Genomic DNA, 27,192 nt, shown 5'->3' on the forward strand with positions numbered 1-27,192 from the left:
CGGCACGCGGGCTCTCTTGTTGAGGTGCGCGAACTCAGTAGTTGCAGCGCGCGGGCTTAGTTGCCCTGCAGCATGTGGGATCTTAGCTCCCCGACCAGGGATCGAACCCACGTCCCCTGCATTGGAAGGCATATTCTTTACCACTGGACCACCAGGGAAGTCCCTCATCAAGGGGAGGCCCCCTAGGCCTGTGTCCTCTAGGCTGGTGAATATATGTTGTCAACAAGAAACTCACTGTAGCTATAAAGACATCGACAGCTTAAAGGCAAATATATGAAAAAAGGTTTATCGTGCACTCACAATTCTAAAGAAAGCTGGAATGGTTACGTTAATGTTAGACAAAGCAGACTTCAGAGCATGGAGTATTACCAGCTTTGAAAGGAGATATTACATCATGATAAAAGAGTCAAGTCATCAAGAAGATATAGCAATCCTTAATGTGTATGCACTCAATAACAGAGCTTCAAGATACACAAAGCAAAAGCCGGGGTTTCCCTGGTGGCGCAGTGGCTGAGAGTCCGCCTGCCGATGCAGGGGACACGGGTTCGTGCCCCGGTCTGGGAAGATCCCACATGCCGCGGTGCGGCTAGTCCCGTGAGCCATGGCCGAGCCTGCGCGTCCGGAGCCTGTGCTCCGCAACGGCAGAGGCCACAACAGTGAGAGGCCCGCGAAACCAAAAAAAAAAAAAAAAAAAAAAAAATCCGATAAGGTAAGAAAAATAAACAAACCCATAAATTTAGTTGATAAGATAGCCAGCCTCTAAGAGTGCAAAGGAAACAAAACAATTCTGGGAAATCTTCAGATGTAAAGTAATATTTCTGTAGGCCAGGCAGTTGCAGATAATAGGGTCATAACTCAGGATGGAGTCTGAGTGGTTCTCCTGACATCAACGTCAGATTATCCAAAGCTACCAGATGGCACTGAGGAAACTGTCTTGGGTCACCAAATAAACCATCAGCAAGGTATATACTAATAAGCATTCTTTACACGTACAGTACTGTGCCAGGCACTTTAGAAATACAAGACATGGTTCTGGCAGTGAAGAAACTCATCTAGTTAGGGAGTAAGAATCATAACTGTGAAATACAAAGTAATAAACTAAGCAGAACTCACTAGAATTCACTCACTCATCTGAGTTAGTAAGCAAGTACCAAGTACCTGACGTGGTGCGAGTTTTAAGATGAAAATGATACGGTTCATGTCCTCAGCTGACAGAAAGCCTAGACTAACAGGAAGACGGATATGAAAACTAGTAAGTACGAGTGTCACAGGTCATACAGAAGGCCTAAGGAGGGAGCGGCACATTGGGCCTGGGGTTTCAGGAAAGAACTCAAAAAAGAAATGATGCCTGAGCTGAGTTTAAAAACTCAGATTCCTATTTAGATATTCCCCAGGGACACAAGGCAGGAAAGGGCAGAGCAGGCAGAGGGACACAAATGTGAAAACTGTAAGTCAATTAACAGTTTAAAAGACTGTCAGTTGTTGTATGCTTCAGGGATAGGGTGAGAAGAGATGTGCATTTAAGAATCAGGCCAAATGGAAGGAGGCCTTGTGTGCTTTGATAAGAAGCACGGACTATATCCTGCCTGCCTTTCTCCTTCCCTTTCTCTCATTCCTTAAACAAACCTTTACTGAGCAGATGCTATGTGCTAGGCATTATTCTTCGTACAGACAACAGTGCTGAAAAAGACAGACAAGGCTCTTGTCCTGTCCTCACGGGGGTGTGTGACCGAGGGGAGCACGGTGGCAGTGAAACGCATGGGACATACAGAGTTGAGTAACACAAATGTCAAGTGCAGAAGGCTCTACCTCCCCGAAGAAAACACACGCGCAAGATAAACCAACGTGCGTATTTAGCGGTGATCTCTACCTAATGTTTCTTGGGCTTCAAAAAGGAAAGTCAAACCTTGCTCACAACAGGCAAGTCATTTTGTATTATCACAGGTCATCTTTCTCGACAGCCTGCACCACTCCCTTAAAATCTTACTTGGAGAGAGGTGGCAGAAAATGGGTCGGTTTCTCCACCAAACTCGAGCTGCTCTGGAGAGGCTGATGGAAGGTGTGGTTAGTTGCTGTGCCCCTTTACAGATGACCCTAGTCACCTGCTCCCCAGGTTTTCCAGGGCTGCTGCTGAAGATACAGTTTCACACGCCTCATGCAACAACTTCAGTAACTGAAGCAGGTTCTCAGCCAAGGGGAAACGTGACAATATTAACATGATTCACGTATGTGAGCAAAGCTGTTTGGATGACAACATGTGGGATGGCATGCCTTCTATTGAATTCCTGGTTTTTCACTCAAAACTTTCTGGAAAACTCTTAGCTTGAGATTTTCTACCTTGGCCTCACCCTGAAGGTATTTTTTGTCCCCTTAGAAAGACTGATTACTTCCATTCAGGCATATTTGGAAAACAGGACTGAGCCAAAATACTTTTTTTCATTTCAAAGACCAGTTGTTTCACAAAGAAATAATTTAATGCCAGTTAAACTTTGATACATCACTGTTCATGCTTTAAGATGCCCTGTCTCTCTGCAAAATTTTGGAGTGGAGTTTCTAAAATTAACTGGCTGTGTGCTCTGTTTCCAGCGGGCTTCCAGTGGCATGTTAACTTCATGGTTATTAATATCAAAAGGAGCTACTAGAAATTCGATTTAATTCTGTCCTTTAAATTTCTCCCTCTTTTGAGAAGAAAGAAATTAAAATTTCCATGGCAACACGCTAAATCTGAGAGGTCGGCCTTACCTTTTCCATCACACAAATCAGGTGGGTGACCGACAGGCCGTTACATGGGTCTGTTTTTAGGCAATGTCCACACCCGGGAGTCAGTCCTGCCCTGACCCCAGCGTGCAGTTCTCGACCCGCGGCCGTCGCTGCTCCCTGCAACCTCACACCACAGGATGTGCCCTATCCGACACAGCCTCCGCTCACGCGTTGTGGGTGAACAGACAGGAGCCGTTCAGCTGGAAGACGGTGCACAGCTTCGACATGCTGGTGCAGAGCTCTAGCAGACTGATGGCACGATCACATCTACAAGGGGCTGGGACACCATCAACCCCACTCTGTGGCCGGGAACAAAAGCAGCTTAGGATTACTGTTCTAAAGCTGCTCGATTTCTTCTTTTCTATTTTTATTTCTCAGCGTTTATTCCATTTTTCTTTCTTTTACTTTCCCTGTCTGCCCTCACCCCGTTTTCTCCTTGTTTCTTTTATTCATGGTTTTTGTCTCCTTTTAGCCTTCTCATTTTCTCTACTGAACTAAAAAAATCACGACATGGAAAAAAGAGAACCAATGGATTTTACAGGCAACAGTAAACAGAAAGTGGAGCAGAAGAGGGTAACCTAAACTAATTCATCTAATGGTCCTTTTATTGAAAAACTTAGCAGGTTGTGACCCACAGTTCCCTAGAGACAGCTGACTTGTCAAGGATCCTCATCCAAATATCCCCAACTCAGACTTCCTTTCCGTGGTCACAGTCACGAGTGGCCATCAGTTCGGTGAAATAACAGATTCCCCTTAACTCTCTCCCTTCCGAACCAGCCCTTTCTGATTCTTTGGCAAGTTACACTGAGGGAAGAATAAAGTGGGACTTACGTCAAATGGTAGCTCCTAATATCTACTGAAGAGCCAACCACTGTTAAGAATCTTGACTCTGAACCCCAAATACCCCAAGGCAGCCCCTACTGCGTCAACCTAAAGAGCAGCTGAATTTTGTGAGGGTGTCGCCAGAGCTCAGGTGAGAGGCTTACCTGTTCCTGGGTCATCTTCTGCAGCTCATTCTCCCATGCTGCCTGGTCATCGTCCAAGTTATAGGAAGCTGGTGGAGTGAGTCCTTGAAGAATCAGGGGGTCTCGGTCATGGCAGAGGGCTGTCAGGTGTCCAATGTACAACTTTAGTTTGCTTCTGTTTTGGTCAAGTTCTAAGAGGGGCTGGATGATCTGAGGTGAAAAAAAATGAGGAAAGTCAAGGTCAATCTGAAACAAGAAGTTCCAGTCTCTCTATGCCTCCCAAGGCAAAGAAACGGAGCAAGACTAGAGCTCTTGTAATCACTACCGCAGTCTTCGGGACTGTAGAGAGAAGCAGGTCCATACACCTGCACGTGTACACGGTCACACCCACCCACCGTTCTGGGGGCTGCGTGGGGACCGCTGGCATGGACATCAACGCGAGATGCAGTTCTGACTTTGGGCTGGAGATCAAGCACAGGGTGAGCTTGTTTTTGCAGAGGTGGCATTCCTGATACAGAAAGACTCCAGTTACTTCACAATTGCTCATCCCATCTATTTACAAGGAGGTTACAAAAGACTGCTAGTGATTCACTTTGTTATGAAGCAGAAACTAACACACCATTGTAAAGCAATTATACTCTAAAAAAGATGTTAAAAAAAAAAACGCCAAAACTCCTAGTGAAACGTGCTCATCTGAAAGCCTGATGCCACATGCTACGTGTGTTCCTTCACCTCCTACAATGGAAGGAAGGTTCTGCCTCTGGAGACAGTGCGTGTTTTTCTCGGCCACGAGATGTGGTGAGTGAACTCATGACTAGATCTGCCTCCTGGCTGGAGCTCCCTCGTTCACTGGGCCGAGGCCATCGATCCTCCTTTTAATGGGTGACAGATAAATCCTTACACAACGCCAGACCCCTGAGCCTGAGCCCGGGCCCAGTGTGACGCTGGGTCTCTTCTCTTGAATAGCAGTCCTGCGCTAACTCTGTTTTGTGTCCCCTTTACCCTGGATGAATAACTATCACCTCGGCTCCCTCTGAAAGCACATCAAAGGACAGATGACTTCATCGGGCAGCTCTCGGGCCCGATGACACTCGGTACTGGCAAGCCTGAGGGGCTGAGGCAGAGCTGGGCCGGCTCTCCAACGCTGAAACGCTGGCACAGCGTCTGCCTGACACACAGCAGCTGGGGGAGCCGCCAACCCACCAGATGCTGGCAGGCCCCAGACGTTCCCAGGGCTCACAGGCAGGGTCTGCACCTGCTGTGTGTCACCGGGCCGGCACTTTACACCAGCAGGACACCTCTGACCCACCTAATGGACAAGGAGCTCACTCATCTTCAAGTCAACAGAAACAAGGCCTGGTATTACTTTCAGCAGTGACACTGATTTCTTCCTGGCCTCAGAGGACTCCCCTGCTGCTTTCCTTTTAAGAGTTTCTAAAATAAAGTTTTATGTTTTTTATTGTGAAATCAATGCATATTTTACTCTGAAAAGTATGGGAGAAAATATAAAAGAAATAATAAATAGCCTATAGGTATTCCATCAAGAATACCACTTGCAACATTTTGCTGATTTTCTTCCAAGTCTTTTTATAAACTTACATAAATCAACTTTTAACAGTATCATACTTCACGTTTTGCTTAATACCCTGTTTATCCATTTAGTGTTATATCGTGAGTACTATTCACATTACGTATTCCTGGAAAACATGATTTTTAATGGTTGCTTTATAAATATATCACATTTCCTCTGTTTCTAATACTATTTCCATAAAATAGTTAAGAGAGGGAACAGCCAGGGCTTAGTGTCTAAAACGATCTTTAACTTACTAGAGAGATCAGAGTTTAGGCCTACGTGGTATAATACAATATAGAAATTGGAGCCTGTCTAGACAAACCAGAGAAAGTGAATACATTCAGCATTATTATTGCTTTTAAAACACACACACACACACATACACACACACACACACACACACACACACACACAATTCTCTAAGGATAAAGGTTACACATTCAGGGGCTGGGGTGGAAGGCTCTGGGCTCTGTAAGGGACCCCTAATCAGCAGGCTCGTGGTACGAGTCCTGTGTTACCCGTGGTATCAACACTGCCAACCACAGAAGGACGAGACTGTTTTGCAGAGGATTTGGAGACTGGGGAAGTTGGATAGCTTTCTACAAACAACACTAATCTCTCAAAAAAGACTTGTATTTTATTCCTGGCCACAAATGCACATTCACAGTGTAGAAGATTTAGAAAGAGTTCCAAAGCAGAATCTTTAAAGGCAAGTTCAAGGCAACTCCTTTAAATGCATGTTCACCTTGCACGTCAATATCCCAACTGTCTAGCCACGGCTCTCCTACCACACCCCTCATGCCTCCGCGCACGGCAGCCCTATTTCATTTCCCGTGTTTTTAGCTTGGCCTCCTCCAGCTTCTTTCATGGACACATTGATTTAAAAAAATCACTTTGGGGATTTTCATTGGATTTGTGCAACTTACTCCCATTCTTTGTGTGTGTGTCTGTGTATAGTTGCCATCACATCTGGGCTGCAAGGCTGAAAGAGCTGGTATCTTAGGTAATTACTGTTTGAGTTGGAAAACTGACATAAAAAAGCACGAGCTCTGAGGAAGAAGACAATGTGATAAATGGTGGTAGTGGAGAGGTCAAATTTTTCACAGTAAAATGGAATCTGGAAAGATACTAGCTCACTGCTGTATGACTGGGAATGAAAAAGTGGACTTTTTAAGGTCCCTGTTCTTAATCAGAGATGAATCTCAAACTGATTTAAATGTATTTCATGCTGAGGTGCTGACAGATTACAAAATATGTAGTGTTTTGCACTCTGAAATTTTTCAAAGTCCAATTGAAAAGTTAAAAAATGATGGAATCTGAAAAATTTTTCGAGGATAAAAATTAATTCCATGCAATGACCAAGATGCCCTTTCTTCTCATGTCAAAAGGAGTCGCTTTTTTAAAACAAAACAAAAAAACTATAGAGCTTACTCGGTGAAAGTGTATGAAACTGCCCGACCAGCACAGTTCAAAAATCTATCCATCAAGGGAAAAAAAAAAAAAAAAAAAGTCACCGTGGCCTCTCTGGGACACATTCAACCATGTCAATCATGTGAGAAATGTCCTTATCTCTTCCTTCTCCCCATCTAACTTGGGCAGGCCACTCAGAAAAGAAACTGCATTTCCCACAAGGTAGAACTGCCACTGCCTAATCTCAAGAGGGAAGAGGGACACTTGCCAAGTAGGAAAAGGATGCCTTACAGGATCCAGAGGTTATGTCTTTTGTCCACATACAACCTCAGTACATTGGCAAGAAGTCCTACCCAAAGCTGTCAGTAATGCGGTCAGACCACATCAGTCCTACAGCTATGCAGAATTAGAATTACCTATCTTTTTCTCGGCATAAAGAAGTTAAAAAATGAACTTGTCAAGATAACCTCTGCTTTTATCAAATATAATGCCAAAATGTCAATATCCCCCCAATCCTACATTTACGGAGCTGTTAAGGAAAATAATTTAAATTATGAAGGGGAATGAGAGCTTTCTGGTTGACTTACTGAAAGCTCTGTTTCTTCTTGCAAGGATTTATTTATGTATCAGACCCTCAAATTGGCTTCAGAGGCCAGCATTTGATGACACATGGTGATGGAAGACAGTGACCTCCAGAAGGTGTTTATTGTAACCTCCCTTCCACTTGAGCAGGTTAGATGGCTAGAGATCTTCTGGAAGACAGACCAGCTGCTCCTCTATTGTTCGATACAGATTGCAACTGAAAATTCTACAGCATCCCGTTTCTGCAACCCATTTATCTAAGACATGGGAACACGTGTTCTTGGACCAGGATGGGACGTTCAGTGAAAGGCCCCTCCAGTCAATTCCATGGTCTGCCCCCTTCTCCCCACTCCACTGTTTCTGTACTAGATCTTTAATCTAAGTGTAGGTGGGTTGGTTACGGCACATTCTGGGAGCTCATTCTGAGAGGAAAGGTATACCTTGAACTGAATATCACTTGGGACTTAAGGCATTTGCCCTTGCAGTACTAATATTTTATTGTTTGGAAGATGCCACTGTTTTTCAAGCTAACATTTATTGATCGTTTACTGTGTTCCTGGCAAATTATTTTTATATTTACTATGGTTCCTCTGCCACTACAAAATCCTCTTACTCTTCTGTCTATCTGCGGAAGTCCTCGGAGGCAGGTTCAGCTGTCCCTGGATCACTGCATAAATGCCAGTAGCAGTTCTGACTTCTCACTGGGTCATCGTTACACCACTGTCCCCCAGTGTAGGTTCACCAAAGAAGTCCTGGAACAACTAACGTATTAACTTCCCAGAAACATTATTCTTTTCATGACTTTCTTGTCCAGAGGCCCCAGCAGAGAGCTAAACTCTGAAAAGTAAAAAAGGAAGCAAGGGAATAAAATTCAATGGTCTAGCCTAAAAGTCTTTTCTCTCAAGAACTCACTTCACCTTCTTGGTTGCAGTGTGCGTGAGGATGAGGAAGATGAAGGACGGTACCGGGTCTCTTCACAAAGTTTTGGACCTTTGTGTTGCTTTCTCACTTAAATGCAGCTACTTTGTGCAAGAATGTGGTTCTTTGAACAAAGACAGTAAACTGTCATGATATTTTTGCTACATTAACTAGATACACTGCGTATCAAATCACACATATTGACACTGAGAACATTATGTAATTCGTTTAACAAACATTCAGTGGATGCTTTTGTGCCACGCCACAGCCAGCTTTTGCTGGCAGGAATATTAAGAACGAGATGTGGTCCTGTTCTGCATTAAAAAAAAATCACGAAATAATGGAACTAATGTGTTGAGTGTATATAAGAAGTAAAAGGCGTATATTCAGGATTTATCTTTGTTTTAACTTTAGTTTTGAAGTTTACTTTAGGCAGACCCTTAAATTGCTAAATCAACCTCTTCACCTTGATTTGAGGTTTAGTTTGACGTAGTCTTCACATATAAGGTTATAAAATTCAACAACCTGTTTACTCTTAGTGGTCTCTGAGAGCCAACCTTTTAATTTAGCCTTCCCATTTGGAGCACAAACAGAAGGATACTCAATGGACCCCCTAAATGTTTTTGGTGTTATGGTCCTTACTCATTTGTAATCCTAGCAAGCTGAAAACAAATATGCCTTCGAGAATACGCCTCTATCTTATACTTCTCCTGCAAGAGAGACTGGATAAACATACGCCTCTCAGGTCACACCCTCATAATAACTGATATAAAGCCGGGCTACAGAAGGGTTCATGAGATACACCTGCATAACCTTCATCAGAAAACAAACCTTACTGTGAACAATGGGAATCTGGAAAGTTTCAGCAGCTTTAGCCTGAGTTTGTGCTTAGTGAGAGGGCTACAGTCTTTGAAAAGAAAAATCTCTTTTAGGGGGAAGTCAATTTCTAAAGTTTCATGAAAAGTTAAAAAGATAACCTAAAGCTAAAGGCAAGAAAGTTCAGAGCTCCAAATCCTGACCCCCACTTCAGAACCATTTTTCACGTGTGTCTATTTGACTCCTCAAGCAAACTTTATAGAATGGGACTGTCTCACATTTATCTTCCAAAACAAAAAGTCACGACAAATACAAAACCCAGAATGACATTTCTTATGCTACAAATATTTACTAAGTACTTAGAATATTAGTTCTGTACTAAGCAGGGTCCCTTCCTCAGCATCTCTTACAGATGATCTACTGTTACCACTTGTTTAGCTGATGGAATAACTAACCAGGCAATCCCTGAGGTTCAATTAACTTTCTCATTCCCCTCATCTACATCCTGGGGACAGAGGTCTTCTCATTGACCAAATGTGGGTCAGGCTCCCCTGACCTCTCTTCTCAACTGGGCCCTGACTTTTGGGCGTTCATGTTCATCTCTATATTGTCCAATTCCCCCAGGAATTCTAAGTTGGTTTGTATCTGACGGGGTCCCTCATCGCCCACTATCCCCGGGGCGATGTCTGATCACTCTGCCTGCCTTAGGCAAGAACCCAGTTAGGGTGGTTTAGCCGGAATCTCGCCCTATCCCTGATGTTTCCTCCTTAGGAAGTGTCCATCCACCGACCCCCACCTGCTCCTTGGCTGTAAATTCCCACTTTTCCTTGTTGTATTCAGAATTGGGCACTGTCTCTCTCTCCCTCACTGCAAAGCCCCACTGCAGGGGCCCCTAAACCCATCACGATGGTCCTGAATGAAGTCTGCCTCACTGTTCTTTGACAAGTGAGTAAGGACCACTAGGAGCTCACGTCCAGGGCCACTAGTGAAACCGAGTCCCCCTAGAACTGACCTCCTCTGCCGACCGTTTGTGATTAACCTCTCCAGGGGAAACTTTATTCCGTTTCTCGTCCTGAACCCGTTCCCCTGAGAGTGAGGGGCACCACAGAAAAGGGGGGACTGAAACCATGCGCAAGCCCCTGTGTCTACATCCTTCGAAGCAAAAGCCTTTTGCTTTAGTCTCTCAGCCCTCTCCTGAGTCTCAGGAGGCTGACTCCAGAGGGAATGACCAGGAAATGTGAAGACGAAGAAGCAAAGAAGAGCTCTGGGTCAGGAACCTGGTAACAATTCAGACTGCACACCAGCCACACAGCAGAGCCACCAAACTCCCCGTTCCCTGGAAGATACGGATAAAGGCCTGACACACGTTCCTAAGCTGTTTTTAGAGGAAGCAGACCCCCACAGATGAAAACTACTGACCATCAGAGAATGTAGGCCCCAGGCCGGTTGAAACTGGAAGACTGGTGATGCTCGAAGCTTCACCTTGTTGCCAACCAATCTGAGAGCTGCGTACGAGCTGATCATGCGTCCTGTGACCCTCTCCCTCACACACGCTGCCTTTAAACCCCTTCCCTGAAAGCCGTCGGGGAGTGTGGGTTTTCAGCACGAGCTGCCCGTTCTCCCTGCCTGGCCCTGCAATAAACGCTGCACTTTCCTTCACCACAACCCGGTGTCAGTAGATGGGCTTTGCTGCGAGTGGGTGAGCAGATCCAAGTTTGGTGTGGTGACACTAGGTGAATGAGATCAATAAACATTAATCAGAAATCTTACCACATAGAGAAATGCTGGGTTCTAAAAGTAAAAACTCTCTCCAAAGGTTTCAGATTTAAAGAGCTTTACGGTTTGTTAAAGTTAGATGTGTCTTTGAAAACGGCAAAAGGTTTGAAATATAAAAAAAACAGTGGGAATCATTTAAAAAATAAAATGTGATCATTTCCTCTTAGTTTTACAACTCAGAAATCTGTTGTCAATTTTCCTTTAAGCATGCATTACCACTCCAGCAAAACAAAACATCTCCTATTTCTTGACCCAGATATGGAGACAAATATTCTGTACTCAAAGTTGTAAGGAGATAGGAAACAGAGTTTAGAATAAAATGAATCTTGAAATCTGAACTACAGAGCTGCTAACTGCATTTTGCCTATTTACTCCTTATTCAGCTAAAACCTATCCTATTGTATTCGGTACAAGGAATCCTACTCAAATAGAGAGGAGAGTGTGTGGGCCCTGCCACTGAGGGAAGAAACCTCCTGCTGAGCCCACCTCTTCATGGCCATGAGAGCAGCTTAAGGCTGGAGGTATTGTAAGGACCTGCTTCAGTATCTGGAAACTTGTAAAATCGAGGAAAATAAGGTCATTCACCAACAAGAAGGCAGACAAGTGAGTACAGACGAAGACAGTGCACATCAATGGGCAGTAAGCGGAGAAAATGCTGCATGAGGCGCCGAAGCCATCACGCGCTGACGAGTGGAGGGGACAGGAGGGGACGCATAGCGTGCACCCTGTGGGGACGGGCAGACGAGGCACAGGGAGGTAGCCAGTGGCACGTGTCCCGCAGCTCTTCTTCCTTGCTCTTCCAATAGAGATGAGAAAGCACCTTCGATTTAGTTCTTGGCTTGAGGCTTGCCTTTCCACAATAAATCATTTACTGTATTTTAGCAAACCATGTAGTGGGTTAAATATTTGTGTGTGTCTGTGTGTATACATTTTACAGGACTTCCCCACAGTAAGGTTCCAGGGCTATACACTAATGAATTACAAATTATGAGGAAGAAAGTCTGGGTATGGGAAAGAAAATAAGGCAAAAGAGGGAGAAGAGAGGGTCACACTCTTTGAACAGGCCAGGCAACTGAAGGCTGATGCTGAATTTCAAAGGAAAACCAGGTAGGCAGTTGGCCACAGCGAAGACGGTGGCCTCCACCCTGCCGTGCCCGTACACACACACATGCTGCGGCTGACGACCCCTGCTCCGTCCAGTCCTCTGAGCTCTGGCACCTGAAGTGCTCGGGCTGCGTTAGGGCTGCAGCCAAGCACTTCTCAGCACTGTTACACCTTCACAGGACAGAGGGATGGATGTGAAAAGCAGTAACACGCTTGTTGCCTGCCGTGTGGAACACAGTAATGACCTTACCAGGACGGTTCATTTTCTCCTCTCTCTAGCCACTGGGAGTAGAAGGAAGGCCAGCCCGAGCTGTGCCGGGTGCACAAAAGGAACCTCCTGACCTGGCCAGGATCTCGATAAGTAACCAAGGATGCCAGTCTAGATTACAGGGAGCCCACCCAATCGCTCCGCCTTGCAGGCCACAGGACGACAGAGGAGCAAGGAGCCAAGTACGCTTATCTGGTGACCAGGAGATTCGACAGCTTATCTGTACAAGGGCTCCCAAGTGGAGGCCAGGCTCTGGGGGAGACTCCCCTGTGATTGGCAGTTATTTCAAGGCTGGGTTAAGAGCAGGTGTGTGTGCGTGTACACACAGAGAAGCTGGAGGAGCAGACACGGGCAACTGGCCACTAGTCACATCATGACTGCAGCTCCAGCATCACATCCCACAGCACAGACTGCAGACACGCAGCATCTCCAGCTGAAACTTGCAACGGCTGCAGCTCCAGTCACTGTGTGTCCACAGGCTTTGGCTTCTCATCACACAGTGCTTCACAGGCACCTGGCCTTGGGGGTGCAGGTGGGAGGGAGGGGTTCCCTATCACCTGGAAGGCAGGGCAAGATAGACATGTACCCGTAGCTGTGTGTACACATCAGAGACGGGTATCTGTGCTACTAGAGAAAGGCTACACACAGGAATTGAATCTCTTAATGCTGATGTAGGAAACAGAACACGACCTGTGACAGGCTGAAACACCTGTGAGTGTGTATAAGGAGGCCCATGTATACGCCTGCAGTGGCGAGAGGGGGCCGGTAGGGTGGGAAGAAAGATCTGTGCAGAATGGCCCTTAGCCCGCAATTCAGCTTCAGGATAGCTTAGCACTCTGCTTAACTGGGAGGATGGAAATGTTTCAGAATATCATAAAAGAGCCCTTCAAGAACAGAAACCAGTACCAGGGCAGGGGGCACCAAGGGCATCTCCTTCACTCACCCCGGGCTGAACTCGTGCTGCCTTCTGGGGGCTGGCCTGGTGCGCCCCACCTCCACCCGCTGCTCTTCTTGTGCCCACGCCCCCCCTTCTCCATCTCTCCTCCTGACCCACCCACATGAAGAATCTTCATTTCCACTCCACACTCACACCAGAACTGTCATATATCTAAGAATCTAAGAGGGATCTTGGCTGCTCTGACAGAGCTGTCCTTGCTGGATTTATGTCTGCCACAGTCAATCAGGAAATCATATTGCAAAAGCAAATTCTTTCTGAAAATTTTATACACCATGAACAAAACCCATGGATTAACGATTTCCAGACATCACCCCTTCCACCTTGGGAGTAATCCAGGCTTTGGGTGGAAGAAAAAGATTTGGGAAAAACAAAAATTAGGAAGACTGTTTTTCTCCACCCATTTTCTTTATTTGGGAATAAAACCTTCACACAATCACTGAATTAATCTCTCTTCCCCCTACTTCTGAAAGTTAAAGTTCCTTAGCGTGACACAAACTCTGGTAGACATCACCATTTCAGTGTTTCTAGCTGCTGAGGTTTAAGCAAAGCTTTATTACCGGAGGATACGACAGTGACTATGACAAAAGAGTTCAGCTCAGGAATACCAGAAGTCCTACAAACTGTGGCTGATATTATACAAGGTAACCAGCCAGGGTAATTCAAGATTCAATAATCTGGGGCCCACCAAGCCCTTCTCCGGAAGAAGGGCCCCTGTGCCCTGATTCCCCGATCCCCCTGATCCAACACAGGGCTCAGTAAGTGCTGACTGAAGATCAATTCTGAAGTGTAGGGTCAGAGCAGGGCGGTCCCACTGGGATGCGAGATACAGAATGCTGAGAATGAGCAAACCCACACATTCCGATTGAGCCGAGAGACCCTGAGGGAAAAACTGCAGAGTACGGCAAGTAAAAAATGGGGTGCGGGGCAGTCCAAGGGGAAAGTCCCAAGGAACCAGAAATGGGGGTACATCTAGACGGAAGCACGTGAGGCTACCTGATGTAACAAAGAATAAGCAGCTTCTGGTACAGTTGTAAAGTGACCTGATAGCGGGGGAAAAAATTTAAGTTTGTGCAGAATCTTCGTATTGGTTTTATCTACCAGGCTCTCGTCCCACCTTTTAGGACTCATTAGAAACCTATCATGCACATGGACCCACATCCAAATTTTGTAGCAATTTCAGTGAGGGAATACAAAGGATAGAGACCATGTTTCTGATAGAATCAGAGGACCTAACACTTTATGGGTGTTTAGAAAACAGAAAACAACGGACAAGTGACACAGAAACTCCCAACTCTAGAAAGCAAGCAAAGAAGAAAAGGGAGAGGAGAACGTAGAAACACCTTTCTTCACCATGTTAATCTGTCCCTGTTATTAGTGCTTTCCCTGGTTCCCTCCAGGGAGCATACTTTTGGTGTTGTGGACTTGAACAGCAACGAACAGGAGGAAAAGCTCTCTCTGTGCTTTAAGCAAACTGCCCAAATGTACGCATCACACAAGTTGGGGGGATTCTTCATACTCAGTTGCCTTGTGGGCTCTAGCAGCTATAACCTTCTTATATATGAGATGCTACTGCTGACAAGAAATAGAAACACGGGGAGCAAAGTCTCTGCCATCTTATTCATCTAAGCAATAACAGCTCATGACACTTGGTCTGATACGTTTCTGTCGTCTGTCTAGCAAGCCATCCACATACCATTCCCCAGATGTGCCATTTCCAAGCACAGTGCAGAGTCATCCTATAGTGGGCACGCGTGTTTCAGACTATCCTGTGAGTCCGGTGAGGCACGTTCTATGTACCTGGAGGTTTTCAGCTTTCCCTGACTCCATTACCATGCCTGTCTCAATGATCATACATTTCTGTACACGAGAATAAAGCAACAGGTTCACGTGTTAAGACACACTCGTACGTTTATGTGAACGCGCGCGCACACACACACAAACGGAATGTGGTCTGACTGGGAGGGCCCAGGCTCCTCTGAACTGGAACTCCTGCATCTTAGCATCTCTTGCATCAACGACAACTTGTACGTTCCAGGGAAGCACGGTTGTTTGCCCAGCTGCTTGTCTTACCTATGATTAGGTTAGTTGCTTCCCTCATGGAAAATTTTTGTTAGTTAGCCACGGAATTCACTGAGGTGGTCCTCAGCATCTCATGATCTTAACTAGGAATTTTATCTACTTGAACACTTCTCTGGCAAGAGCAGCTGTGGCATCTCACACCTTATAGCACCACATGTTAAGCAGACACAGTGGTGTCCTTCTTTAGTGCCAGGGAAGGCCATGTGACTGGCTGTGGCCAGGGCCACGGCCACGGCCACAGCCACTAACACGATCATTCAAACACCGCAGCCACATGCATGCAGGCCCTTGGCTGGTGATTATGTTAATTACTGGGCATCTAGCTTCAGAAACTGTGGTGAAAAAAGGCTTTTTTACCCAGAGGCTACCCTTAACAGAGACAGATTTGTATCAGTCATGTTGTGTGCTACAATATCTTTGCACTGCATTGATGACTCTGTGCAACACTGCAAAGCCACAAAGCAGTTAACAGCATGGGCTCTGGAGACAGACTGGCTTACCTCTGGGGCCTGCAACCTTCTAGCTATGAGACCTGGGACAAATTACTCTGAGGACAGTATACCTTATGAGACTGTAATAACCCACGTGTCCATCACACGGTAAGCTTCTTCAGTAATTAGTGACCATTGTTATTTCCAAGAACCTGTTTTACCATCTGTAAAATGGGAATGACCATTCTCATCCGTGTGAGGATTTGAGCACATGTAAAATGCAAGGTACTCTTGATAACTCCAGCTGACATTCTGACCCCGAGGACACCTGAACCCCATCATTTGCACTGAGCTCCACCAATGACCGGATGGCTACAAAATGGCACATGAAGAGATGAGAAGCACAAAGAACTGGAAAAGCAACACAATAGACCAGAGGTCAGTAAATAAACGACAGTCCATGGACCAAATCCGGCATCACTGCCTGTTTTTGTACAGTCCATCACTAAGAATGGTTTTTCAAATGGTTGGAAAAAAAATCAAAAGGGTATTTGGTGACATGTGGAGATTATCTGAAAATCAAATTTCAGTGCCCATAAAAAAAGGTATATTAATCATAGTCATATTAACCTTCACTCATTTACATATTGTCTGAGGCTGCTTTCCCACTTTAGAGCAGAGCTGAATAGTTTTGACAAAGAGTAAAGTTCACAAAGTATAAAACATTTACTATCTGGACCTTTATAAAAAGGTCTGCCAATCTCTACAGTGGACCTATTCCAGATAACAGGGTAACTATACTATTAGGGAGGAAATGCTTATAATTTTCTTACAGATTACTTAAGAAATAAATAATAATTACTGTTAAAAAATTCAATTCACAATGAATAGTACTTGTATTAATAGTAATATCAACACAAAACAAAACATTGGCTAAATAGAAAACTGGATTTGGCAATGGGCATAAAAAGAAAATTCACAGTTGCAGGAAGTTCTAATTAGTAAAATTTGATCTGGACAAAATCCCTGATTGATAAATAAAGTCATTATAAAGTTTAAATATGGAAAAGAATTGATACTAAAATGATTCAGTAAAATAAGAATATGGAAAAAGATGGACATTTTCAACCTCATGCCTGGAAAACTGATAAAGAAACTGCATTAACTTAGTTTCAGTTCCAGCAAATATTCAGTGAAAATCCCTTGACATTGGTATAACCTGATTTAGATGTTTGTGAACAGATCAAATGTTTCTATTGAGTCAAATATTCTCAAGGTTAAACAAGGATAAAACACTAAGTATATCGTTCCGAGCACAGAGGAAGTTATTTTAGTGATCATCGAGGTCATCGACACCTGCCTCCTCGCCCCACTTTCTAAACGAAAAATTCAACGCCCGGGGAGGTGACCCGGGCCGTGAATGTGGCTGGACCGAAGTCACTCGGCGTCCAAGTGTCATAGCCACCATGGAACACATGGGCTTGTGCAGGGCTGTTTATGTGAACAGTGCCTGTAGGCAAGTTACCGTTCTGAATCACAGTGGGGCTTTCGGGCTGCATTCTCTGCCTGGGACGTTTCTGAGAACCAAACTTCCCGGTGATGAGCACACTGGCGGTCCTCCTCCATCCCGTCCACTGCCGTGGCATCCAGGCCGCATGGCCTCCTCCAGGACAGAGCCAGAAGCTCTGACATCCCTCCCGTCCACCCTCCACAGGTCGCCACGGCACACGAAGGTCATCGTGATCCACCTGCGCTGGCGGCACCAGCCGTGTGGCTTGTCACCCTGCCCCAACACCTGTGGAGGTTGGCAGTAAGTCCGCACGTGCTTTGACATGCCTCCCCTCAAAAAGTAAAGCCTAAGACGCTCTGGTCCATTCAGCACAGACGGTCTCAGTGCCTCGCGCTGAAGGAACAGGACACAGTAGAGGTGGTGGTGTGTGACTTCCGATAATGGGTCATAAAAGTCACTGTGCTTGAGTGTCCGCCTGCCGATGCAGGGGACACGGGTTCGTGCCCCGGTCTGGGAAGATCCCACATGCTGCGGAGCGGCCGGGCCCGTGAGCCGTGGCCGCTGAACCTGTGCGTCCGGAGCCTGTGCTCCGCAACGGGAGAGGCCACAACAGTGAGAGGCCCGCGTACCGCAAAAAAAAAAAAAAAAAAAAAAAAAAAAAAAAAAAAAGAAAAAAAAGTCACTGTGGCTTCCTCCTTGCTCCCTTCTCTTGAATCACCCATTTTGGGTCCGGATGGTGAGGAACTGAAGGTTCCTGCCAGTATGAGCTGTGGGTGAGCATCCTGGAATGGACGCTCCATCCCCACCAAGCTTTGGACAACTACAGACCCAGCTGACATCCTCACTGCAACCACGGAGACACTCACGCAAGAGCTACCCAGCCAAGCTGCTTCCGAATTCATGACCTGCAGAAACCACTGACCTAACAGGGGTGTATTGCTTTCAACGCTGCCAAGTTTTGGGGTAATGTGTTATGCAGAAATAGAGAATTAATTCACACTCTAAGCAGTATCCACAGGGAGCTACTGAGAGTTCAACAGGTTTACAGTATATCTGCTTGGCAATCGCCTACTGCTCCTTCAAGATGCGGCACAATGTAACCTCCTCTGTGAGCCCTTGAGTCTCCGGTGCAGACCTGGGTTTTCCTATGGCACCTCGTATTCTTTTTTCTGTTGGAGAAAATCTGTCCTTTAGTATTTGTTTTATAGTCTTGAAACATGTATTTCAACCCAGGTACCTAGTGCAGTGTACGTACATAGTAGACTCCCAATAAATATTTTTGAGTTAATTTTCTCATTTCAGTCAGTTTTAAACCAAACAATAAAAACTTCAAACCGCACTTACGGACTTATTCTGTATGACCTCAGGACCCAGGTGTCAGTAATGGACTGCGGAGAATGTGCATTTTAGTTTGTAAAAATATGAAGTCAGGGATAAACACTCTGGTTCAATTCTGGAGGATGTAACAGTGTGAATACTAGATTTCAAATAGTGACCCATCAACAAAATGACTGTGAGAATCTGAACATTTAAGATTTTTGTATTTAATACCCAAAATGCCAAAAGAAAAATCTGAATAACTTATTTTATATTCACGTGAAAAGGAACCCAGACAGTGTAACAGCTTTTGGGGTTTGCCAAATCCCTCCTCATGCAGAAAGTCTGTGATTCTAGTCTTGAAGAAGAGAGAGAGGTATATGTTCAGTGTTGACTATCTTTCAATGAAAAGAAATGAAGTCTTGCTAACAAGTGGTTTGCCTTAAAACCTGAATTTTCACCGCAAAGAACCAGCCATCTGTTTTGAATATTATAAAGACTAAGCCTCTATTTGTGCTCCGCTTTGATCTCCTAGGATAACAGGAAGACAGTGATACAGTCCAGCTACACCTCAATCAAGTGTGCGCACTTAATTTATCCCAGAAACGCTGACTGACAGATCCAGCTGGAAACTGTAGTCTCGTCATCCCAGGATCAGGAAGAAGGAGGCAGACACATCAAGGGAGAATAGCTTTTTTGTTTTGGTTGATGATGCATTTTTGTGTCCCAGAAAATATTCCTTTAACCCAAAACAGACAGTAACCCTAAAGACAGAGAGAATGTATAGAAAATAACAAATTAGGGAGAAGCTGAGGACAAGTTAATGAAAGAAATACTGCAGAACCCTATTGTAACAAGACTGTTGTTAAATAGTTCAGATAAAATGTGAGTCAAATCATATCCTCCAAAACATAACTCTATAGACTAAAAATGTGATACAGTAGGCAAGTGTTAGGCCTATCTTCCAAAACTGGTATTAAAAGGGGTCCCACCACACGTTAACTGAGGGGTGGCTGGTAAACCTGACAATGTATTCTAGAAGGTGGACTGGGAAGCCGGCAGTCCATGTCATAACCGTGTCAGGTTACAGGATAACCTGTTAGGGTACAGAGTAGATTAAAAGATTAAAATATCTACTACGAATGCATGAAATACACGCAACTTTCCTTTAGGGTAAAAGCGCACCAGTTTTCATTTCAAAAACGATTTATTGGGCTCCGTAGGGTCCCCCCATTTTCAGAGGACTGTGAAAAACAATTAGGATGTGAAGAGTTTTATTTTGCATGAAGTACAAGGATATTTTTATTGTCCAGGAGGAATGTCTGAGTCACGAGTGATACTACACACAGGAGGAAGCCCGCACTTCCTTATTAGTCAAATGCTGGTAATTGTTAAGGTAAGAACCCATGCCTCTGAGAGCTTATGTTCCAGAGATGTCTAAACACTGCAATTTTCAGTCTAAGAAATACATCAAGTGAGTCACAGGACAATGTCACCTTAAATCATTCAGCAGAAACTACAAAAATGTAGGATGTACCTGTGGAACACTGTTAACTCTGTCTTAAAAATACACTGAGAGGGGCTTCCCTGGTGGCGCAGTGGTTGAGAGTCCGCCTGCCGATGCAGGGGACACGGGTTCGTGCCCCGGTCTGGGAAGATCCCACATGCCGCGGAGCGGCTGGGCCCGTGAGCCGTGGCCGCTGAGCCTGTGCGTCCGGACCCTGTGCTCCGCAACGGGAGAGGCCACAACGGTGAGAGGCCCGCGTACCGCAAAAAAAAAAAAAAAACGCTGAGAGAAAGGTCTCTCCCCCAGATTACTCACAACTCACTCACGTGGCCTAAGAAGAGGTCCTTGCCTCACTGAGCTCGTGTGATCACCAAGCCTGTCAAGAATCACTTACAGCCACCGTGCAGGGGTGGTGCTCCTGCTTCTTTCTACGGCCTGAAAATAACCCTCAGGTCAGAAAACTTCAGAAGAAAGTGTCACCTGCCGCCAAGGGTGCTTCTTAAAGGTGATTAGGCCTGACAACGTCTGTGGCTGACCTCCCGCACAGATACCTGGGAGAGGTGTCTACACCGTTGCTCAGGCAGTACTGGTGACATCATTGATGAGTCAGTAAAGAAGACATTTCTTTTTCTGCAGGAAAAATTAATTACTAGGATTGTGGGTTACTTGTGCAATGGGAGGAATGTTACTATATTAGGAGAGAGGAGAAATCTATAAAGTGAAGAGGAGCATCAAAGGATCTTGTAAATATTTGAGGATTTTTACCACAATCACTACCAATGTCACACAGTCCTTTACTGAGCATTTCCTGTGTGCCAGGCAGAGGGCTAAGTGCACTGAATACATTAGTACATGTAATCCTCCCAAGAACCTTCACTATAGGTTTTATTACTGCCATTTAACAAACGAGGAACCTGATGCTTAGAGAACAGGTTGAGTGACTTGTGGGAAATTACGCAGCTACCGCGCTGGACTCAAATCAGATCTGGAGCCAAAGCATTGCTATTTACCACCAAACTAAATGGCCATAACGTAATATAACTGCCGTATAGGGGACACAGGAGAAAACATGCTTTGTCAGTTTCACAGGTAGGACGTGATAGGAGAAAATAAAAGAGACAGGATAAATAAAATCAGAAACGAAAGAGGAGACGTTACAACTGATACCAGACCAATACAAAGAATCATGAGGCTACTACGAACAGCTATATGCCAACAATTTGGACAGCCTAGAAGAACTGGATTAATTCCTAGAAACATACAACCTACCAAGACTGAATCATGAAGAAACAGAAAATTTGAACAGACCAATAACAAGTAAGGGAACTGAATCAGTAATTAAAAACCTCCCAAGAAAGAAAAGCTGAGGACCAGCTGGTTTCATTAGTGAATTCTACCAAACATTTAAAGAATTAACACCAATCTTTTAAAAACTCTTCCAAAAAAATATAAGAGGAGAGAACTCTTCCAAGTTCATTTTACAATGCCAGCATTACCTGATACCAAAACCAGAAAAAGATGCCACAAGAAAAGAAAATTACATGCCAGTATCTCTAATGAACATAGACGGAAAAATTCTCGACAAAATATTAGCAAACCAAATTCAACAATACATTAAAAGGATCATATACCATGATCAAGTGGGGTTTATTCCAGAGATGCAAGGATGGTTCAACATCTGCAAATCAATCAATGGGACATACCACATTAACAAGATGAAGGACAAAAATCACATAGTCATCTCAATAGGTGCAGAAAAAGCATCTGACAAAATTTAACATCCACTTATTAAAGAAAAAAAACTCAACAAAGCGGAAACAGAGGGAACATTCCTCAACATAAAAAAGGCAATATAATGACAAGTCCACAGCTAACATAATACTCAATGGTGAAAAGCTGAGAGCTTTTCCTCTAAGATCAGGAACAAGACAAAGATGTCCACTCTCACCATTCTTATTCAACATGGTATTGGGAGTCCTAGCCAGAGCAGTTAGACAAGAAAAAGAAATAAAAGGCAGCCAAACAGAAATGGAAGAAGTAAAACTATCACTGTTTGCAGATGACATGATATTATATGCAGAAAACCATAAAGACGCTGTCAAAAAACTGTTAGAACTTATAAAAGAATTCAGTAATATTGCAGAATACAAAATTAATACACAAAATCAGTTGCATTTCTATACACTAATAACACACTATCAAAAAAAGAAATTAAGAAAACAATCTCATTTACAATTGTATCAGAAAGAATAAAATACCTAGGAATAAAGGTAACCAAGGAGGTAAAAGACCTGTTCCTTGAAAACGGTAAGACATTGATAAAAGAAATTGAAGAAGACACAAATAAATGGAAAGATAGCCTGTGCTCATGGATTTAAGGAATTAATACTGTTAAAATGTTCATACTACCCAAAGAAATATACAGATTCAATGCAATCCCTATCAAAATTCCAATGGCATTTTTCACAGAAACAGAAAAAAGAATCGTAAAATTTGTATGAAACCATAAAAGACCCCCAAATAGCCAAAGAAATCTTGAGAAAGAAGAACGAAACTGGAGGCATTATGCTCCCTGATTTCAAATATATTTCAAAGCTATAGTAATTAAAACAGTATGGTACTGGCATAAAAAGAGACATATAGATCAATGGAACAGAATAGAGAGCCCAGAAATAAACCCATGGATATATTGGTCAATTAATTTATGACAAAGGAGCCAAGAATATACAATGGAGAAAGGACAGTCTTTTCAATAAATGCTACTGGAAAACTGGACAGTTACATGCAAAAGAATAAAACTGGACCAAAATCTTACACCATACACAAAAATTAACTCAAAAAGGATGAAAGCCTTGAATGTGAGACCTGAAACCATAAAACTCCTATAAGAAAACAGGTGGTAAGCTCCTTGACATAGATCTTGGGGATGAATTTTTGAATCTGACACCAAAAGCACAAGCAACAAAAGCAAAAATAAACTAGTGGGACTACATCAAACTAAAAAGCTTCTTCACAGCAAAGGAAACCATCAACAAAATGAAGACAACCTAGTGAATGGGAGAAAATATTTGCAAATCATATATCTGATAAGGGGCTAATATCCAAAATTTATAAAGAAGTCATACAACTCAATAGCAAAAAATTCAACTAAAAGTGGGCAGAAGATCTAAATAGACATTTTTCCAAAAAGACATACAGATGGCCAACAGGTACATGAAAAGGCACTCAACATAACTAATCATGAGGGAAATGCAAATCAAAACCACAATGAAATCACCTCACACTTGTTGGTTATTACCAAAAGGACAAGTGATAAGTGATGGTGAGGATGTGGAGAAAAGGGAACTCCTGTGCACTGTTGGTGGGAATGTAAATTGATGCAGCCACTATGGAAAACAGCATGGAGATTCCTCAAAAATTCAAAATAGAACTACCATATGATCCTGTAATTCCACTTCTGAGTATATATCCAAAGGAAATAAAATCACTATCTTGAAAAGATATCTGCACGCCTGTGTTCCTTGCAGTGTTATTTATAACAGCGAAGACACACAGACAACCTAACTGTCCACTGATGGATAAAGAAAAATGTGGTGTATATAGAGTTACCCTTGAAAAATGCAGGGGTTAGGGGCACTGACCCTCTGAAGAGCCAAAAATCTGTGTATAACTTATAGCTGGCCTTTTGTTCTGTGGTGCCTCTGTATCCATCGTTCCATAACTGCAGGTTCAACGCACTGCCGATTGTGTAGGACTATACTATTTACTACTGCCAAAAAAAAAAATCTATGTATAAGTGGACCTGTGCAGTTCAAACCTGTGTTGTTGAAGGGCCAACTGTACACACACACACACACACAGTAATATTACTCAGCCAATAAAAAAGAAGAAAATCCTGTCATTTGTGACAACCTGGATGGACCTTGAGGGATTATGCTTAGTGAAATAAGTCAGGCAGAGACAGACACTCTACAATCTCACCTGCATGCGGAACCTAGAAAAACCAAACTCACAGATACAGGGGACAGACCTGGCAGTTGTCCGTGGTGGGGTTTGGGGGTGGGTAAAACGGTTGAGGGGGTCAAAAGGTGTAAACTTCCAGTTATATGATAAATATGCCCGGGGATATAAGGCATGGTGTCTGTTGTATATCTGAAAGTTATTAAAAGAGTAGACCTTAAAGTTCTCATCACAAGAAAAAAAACTGTAATTATGTGAGGTGACAGATGTTAACTAAACTTACTGTGGTGATCATTTGGCAATATACACATATACCAGATCATTACGTTGTGCATCTTGGATTAATACAATGCTATTTATCACTTATATCTCAAGAAAATGGGGGGGAGGGGGTTGCCACATAGAGAATGAGCTTTGGTTTAAATAAACGTCAGGAGAATAGTCAAAATGTAGGCAAAGATCATTGAAGTCAGGTGCTTATAAAGCTCCCATTCTTCTATTACCTCTCTACCGAAACCATTCTACACTGTGTGTGCAACCAGATGATTATTTTCTCTTATGATTTAACTTGGAGTACCTCCTCACTATATTATTATAAGGCTCTTTTTTTTTTTCTTCCTTCAGTGTTAAATATCACAAGCCTAGGGCCAATGCACAGTTAACCTGGGAGGTTACTAACTTCCTAAAGTAAATACCTTTTTATCCATAGCATCTCATCCTCTATGACAGGGATCCCCAACCCCCGGGCCACGGACCGCTACTGGTCATGGCCTGTTAGGAACCGCGCCGCGCAGCAGGAGGGGAGTGGCGGGCAAGCGAGCGAAGCTTCATCTGTATTTACAGCCGCTCCCCATCGCTCGCATTACCGCCTGAGCTCCACCTCCTGTCAGATCAGCTGCGGCATTAGATTCTCATAGGAGCGCGAACCCTACTGTGAACTGCGCATGCGAGGGATCTAGGTTGCGCGCTCCTTATGAGAATCTAATGCTGATGACCTGAGGTGGAGCTGAGGCGCTGATGCTAGCACTGGGGAGCAGCTGCAAATGCAGATCATCATTAGCAGAGGTTTGACTGCACAGAGACCATAATAAATCAATTGCTTGCAGACTCATTTCAAAATCCTATCAGTGAGTGGCAAGTGAAAACAAGCTCCCACTGACTCTGCGTTATGGAGAGTTGCATAATTATTTCATTATATATCACAATGTAATAATAACAGACATAACAATAAAGTAGAAATAAATAATAGAAATAATAATAAAATGCACAATAAATGTACTGTGCTTGAATCATTCCGAAACCATCCCCCCACCCCCCAACCCCTGGTCTGGGGAAAAACTTCCTTCCACGAAACTGGTCCCTGGTGCCAAAAAGGTTGGGGACCGCTGCTCTGCGAGATGTCTAAAATAACAGTATAAAAAAGAAACATATTCTTTTATCTATAAAGGAAATGATGTTATCTGGCAATCTGCTCTCCAGAAAACTCTAGAAAGTCAATATTCAATAAGTATTAATTGAATGCCTGTTATTGCCAGACAAGACAGAGTGACTTTTCGTGTTAGTTTACACTGCTCCTTGTTGACTTAAGACTAATAAAGTAGATTTGAAGACAAAGAATATTCCTGGAAAATAAAGAGGGAGATCTCATAATGACAGGGAGGTCAGTTTATCAAGAGTATACAACAATCAAAAATGGGTGTGCAAATAATAACAGAGCTTCAAAATACATGAAGCAAAAATTGAGAATTCAAAGGACAAATAGAACAATTCCAATTATACCTGGAGATTTTAATACTCCTCTCTCAGCATTTAATAGACTGCCCCCCACCCCCCTGCCAATTTTTAGTAAAGTCATAGGAGATCTGAACAACCCTGTCAGCCACCTGGACCTATCAATATTTACAGAAGACTGTGTGCAATAACTAAAGAATATCATTCTTTTCAAGAGCTCATGGTAAGTTCACCAAGATGATCATTTTCTGGGCCATAAAGCATAAGTCTGAGAAATGATCACATCTAGTAAGGCTCATACTTTGCTGGTACACATGGTGTTTTCAAAAATTTTTACACACAAAACATTATTTATGTTCTTAAGTTTGATAAGGCAAATCATCAACTTCAAAAGCTTGAAATTTTGTTAAGAAAATCTGTTCTCTGTAGAATTAGCAAGCAAAGCGGATAGCAAGTCAAGACTTGGGCAATGTTTTAGGGATCACTCATGCATTTCTTTAGGTAAAACCTTTATAATATAATTATATTCACAGCACATTTTAGAAAACTTGAAATACTCTACCACAGAAACTCCAGCTGTGGTCAGCTAATTGCAACTGCACTTTGTTGAACCAACGACTATTAATATTTTAGTGCAGTAAGATCAATAGTGCAATAATTAAAAAAAAATTGGTAGCATTTGAACACTTGTTAGGAGTTAGATTCTGTTGTGGGAGAAGAGAAAGGAGAACGGAGACTCAGGAACAAGGTCATGTGAAGGTGGCTCATTTCTCAGTCTCCTGGTGAGGTTACCTATGGGCCGTGTTTCCTATGACACCAGCGGGGCTGGGCTTCCTGCTGAGGCCTGCACAGAAGCTCCTGTGTTCTGCCGGAACAGACAAGGCAGCTTCACACTGGCGGAGGAGCCTGCTGAACTGCATTCAGCTCCTGCGTGGCCCCAACAGGCTGCACGATGCCCAGCTCCACCGCCCCCCCCCCCAGCGTGTAGTGTAGATAAAGAGAATAGCACACGGACTTGCTCAGCTGCAGCTCTGTCTGGCGTGCGGGGTTCAAAGAGCTTTTTTTTTTAATTGGAGTATAATTGCTTTACAAGGTTGCGTTAGTTTCTGCTGCACAGCGAAGTGAATCAGCTATAGGTATACACATATCCCCTCCCCCTTGGACCTCCCTCCCACGCCCGCCATCCCACCCATCTAGGTCGTCACAGAGCACCAAGCTGCGCTCCCTGTGCTATACGGCAGGTTCCCCTAGCTATCTGTTTTACACATGGTAGTGTATTTATGTCAATCCTAATCTCCCAATTCATCCCACACCCCTTTCCCCACCCCGTGTCCACACGCCCGTCCTCTACTTCTGTGCAGATGGACCTAGAGTCTGTCATACAGAGTGAAGTAAGTCAGAAAGAGAAAAGCAAATACTGTACATTAATGCACGTATGTGGAATCTAGAGAAATGGTACGGATGAACCTCTTTGCAGGGCAGGAATAGAGACCCAAAGAGCTCTGTGGTTGGCAGCACGCATCTCAG

At 43.8% G+C, this 27,192-nt stretch overlaps 1 protein-coding gene across 12 annotated transcripts in view; it reads right to left on the reverse strand.

The window, feature by feature from the left end:
- Positions 1 to 27,192, reverse strand: part of ERC1 (ELKS/RAB6-interacting/CAST family member 1) — a 393,839-nt gene that overhangs the window by 29,817 nt on the left and 336,830 nt on the right. For 6 of the 12 annotated variants that reach the window (XM_033404157.2, XM_004278987.3, XM_049694824.1 and 3 more), the window contains one exon: positions 3,747 to 3,935. In XM_033404157.2, the coding sequence (XP_033260048.1) occupies positions 3,747 to 3,935 (189 nt within the window). Of the gene's footprint in view, positions 1 to 687; positions 3,060 to 3,746; positions 3,936 to 27,192 lie in introns of those variants that run through there. The other 6 variants (XM_049694825.1, XM_033404160.2, XM_049694828.1 and 3 more) reach the window with 2 other exon arrangements.

The sequence above is a fragment of the Orcinus orca genome, chromosome 11, assembly GCF_937001465.1.
Source record: "Orcinus orca chromosome 11, mOrcOrc1.1, whole genome shotgun sequence".
Lineage (NCBI taxonomy): Eukaryota > Metazoa > Chordata > Mammalia > Artiodactyla > Delphinidae > Orcinus > Orcinus orca.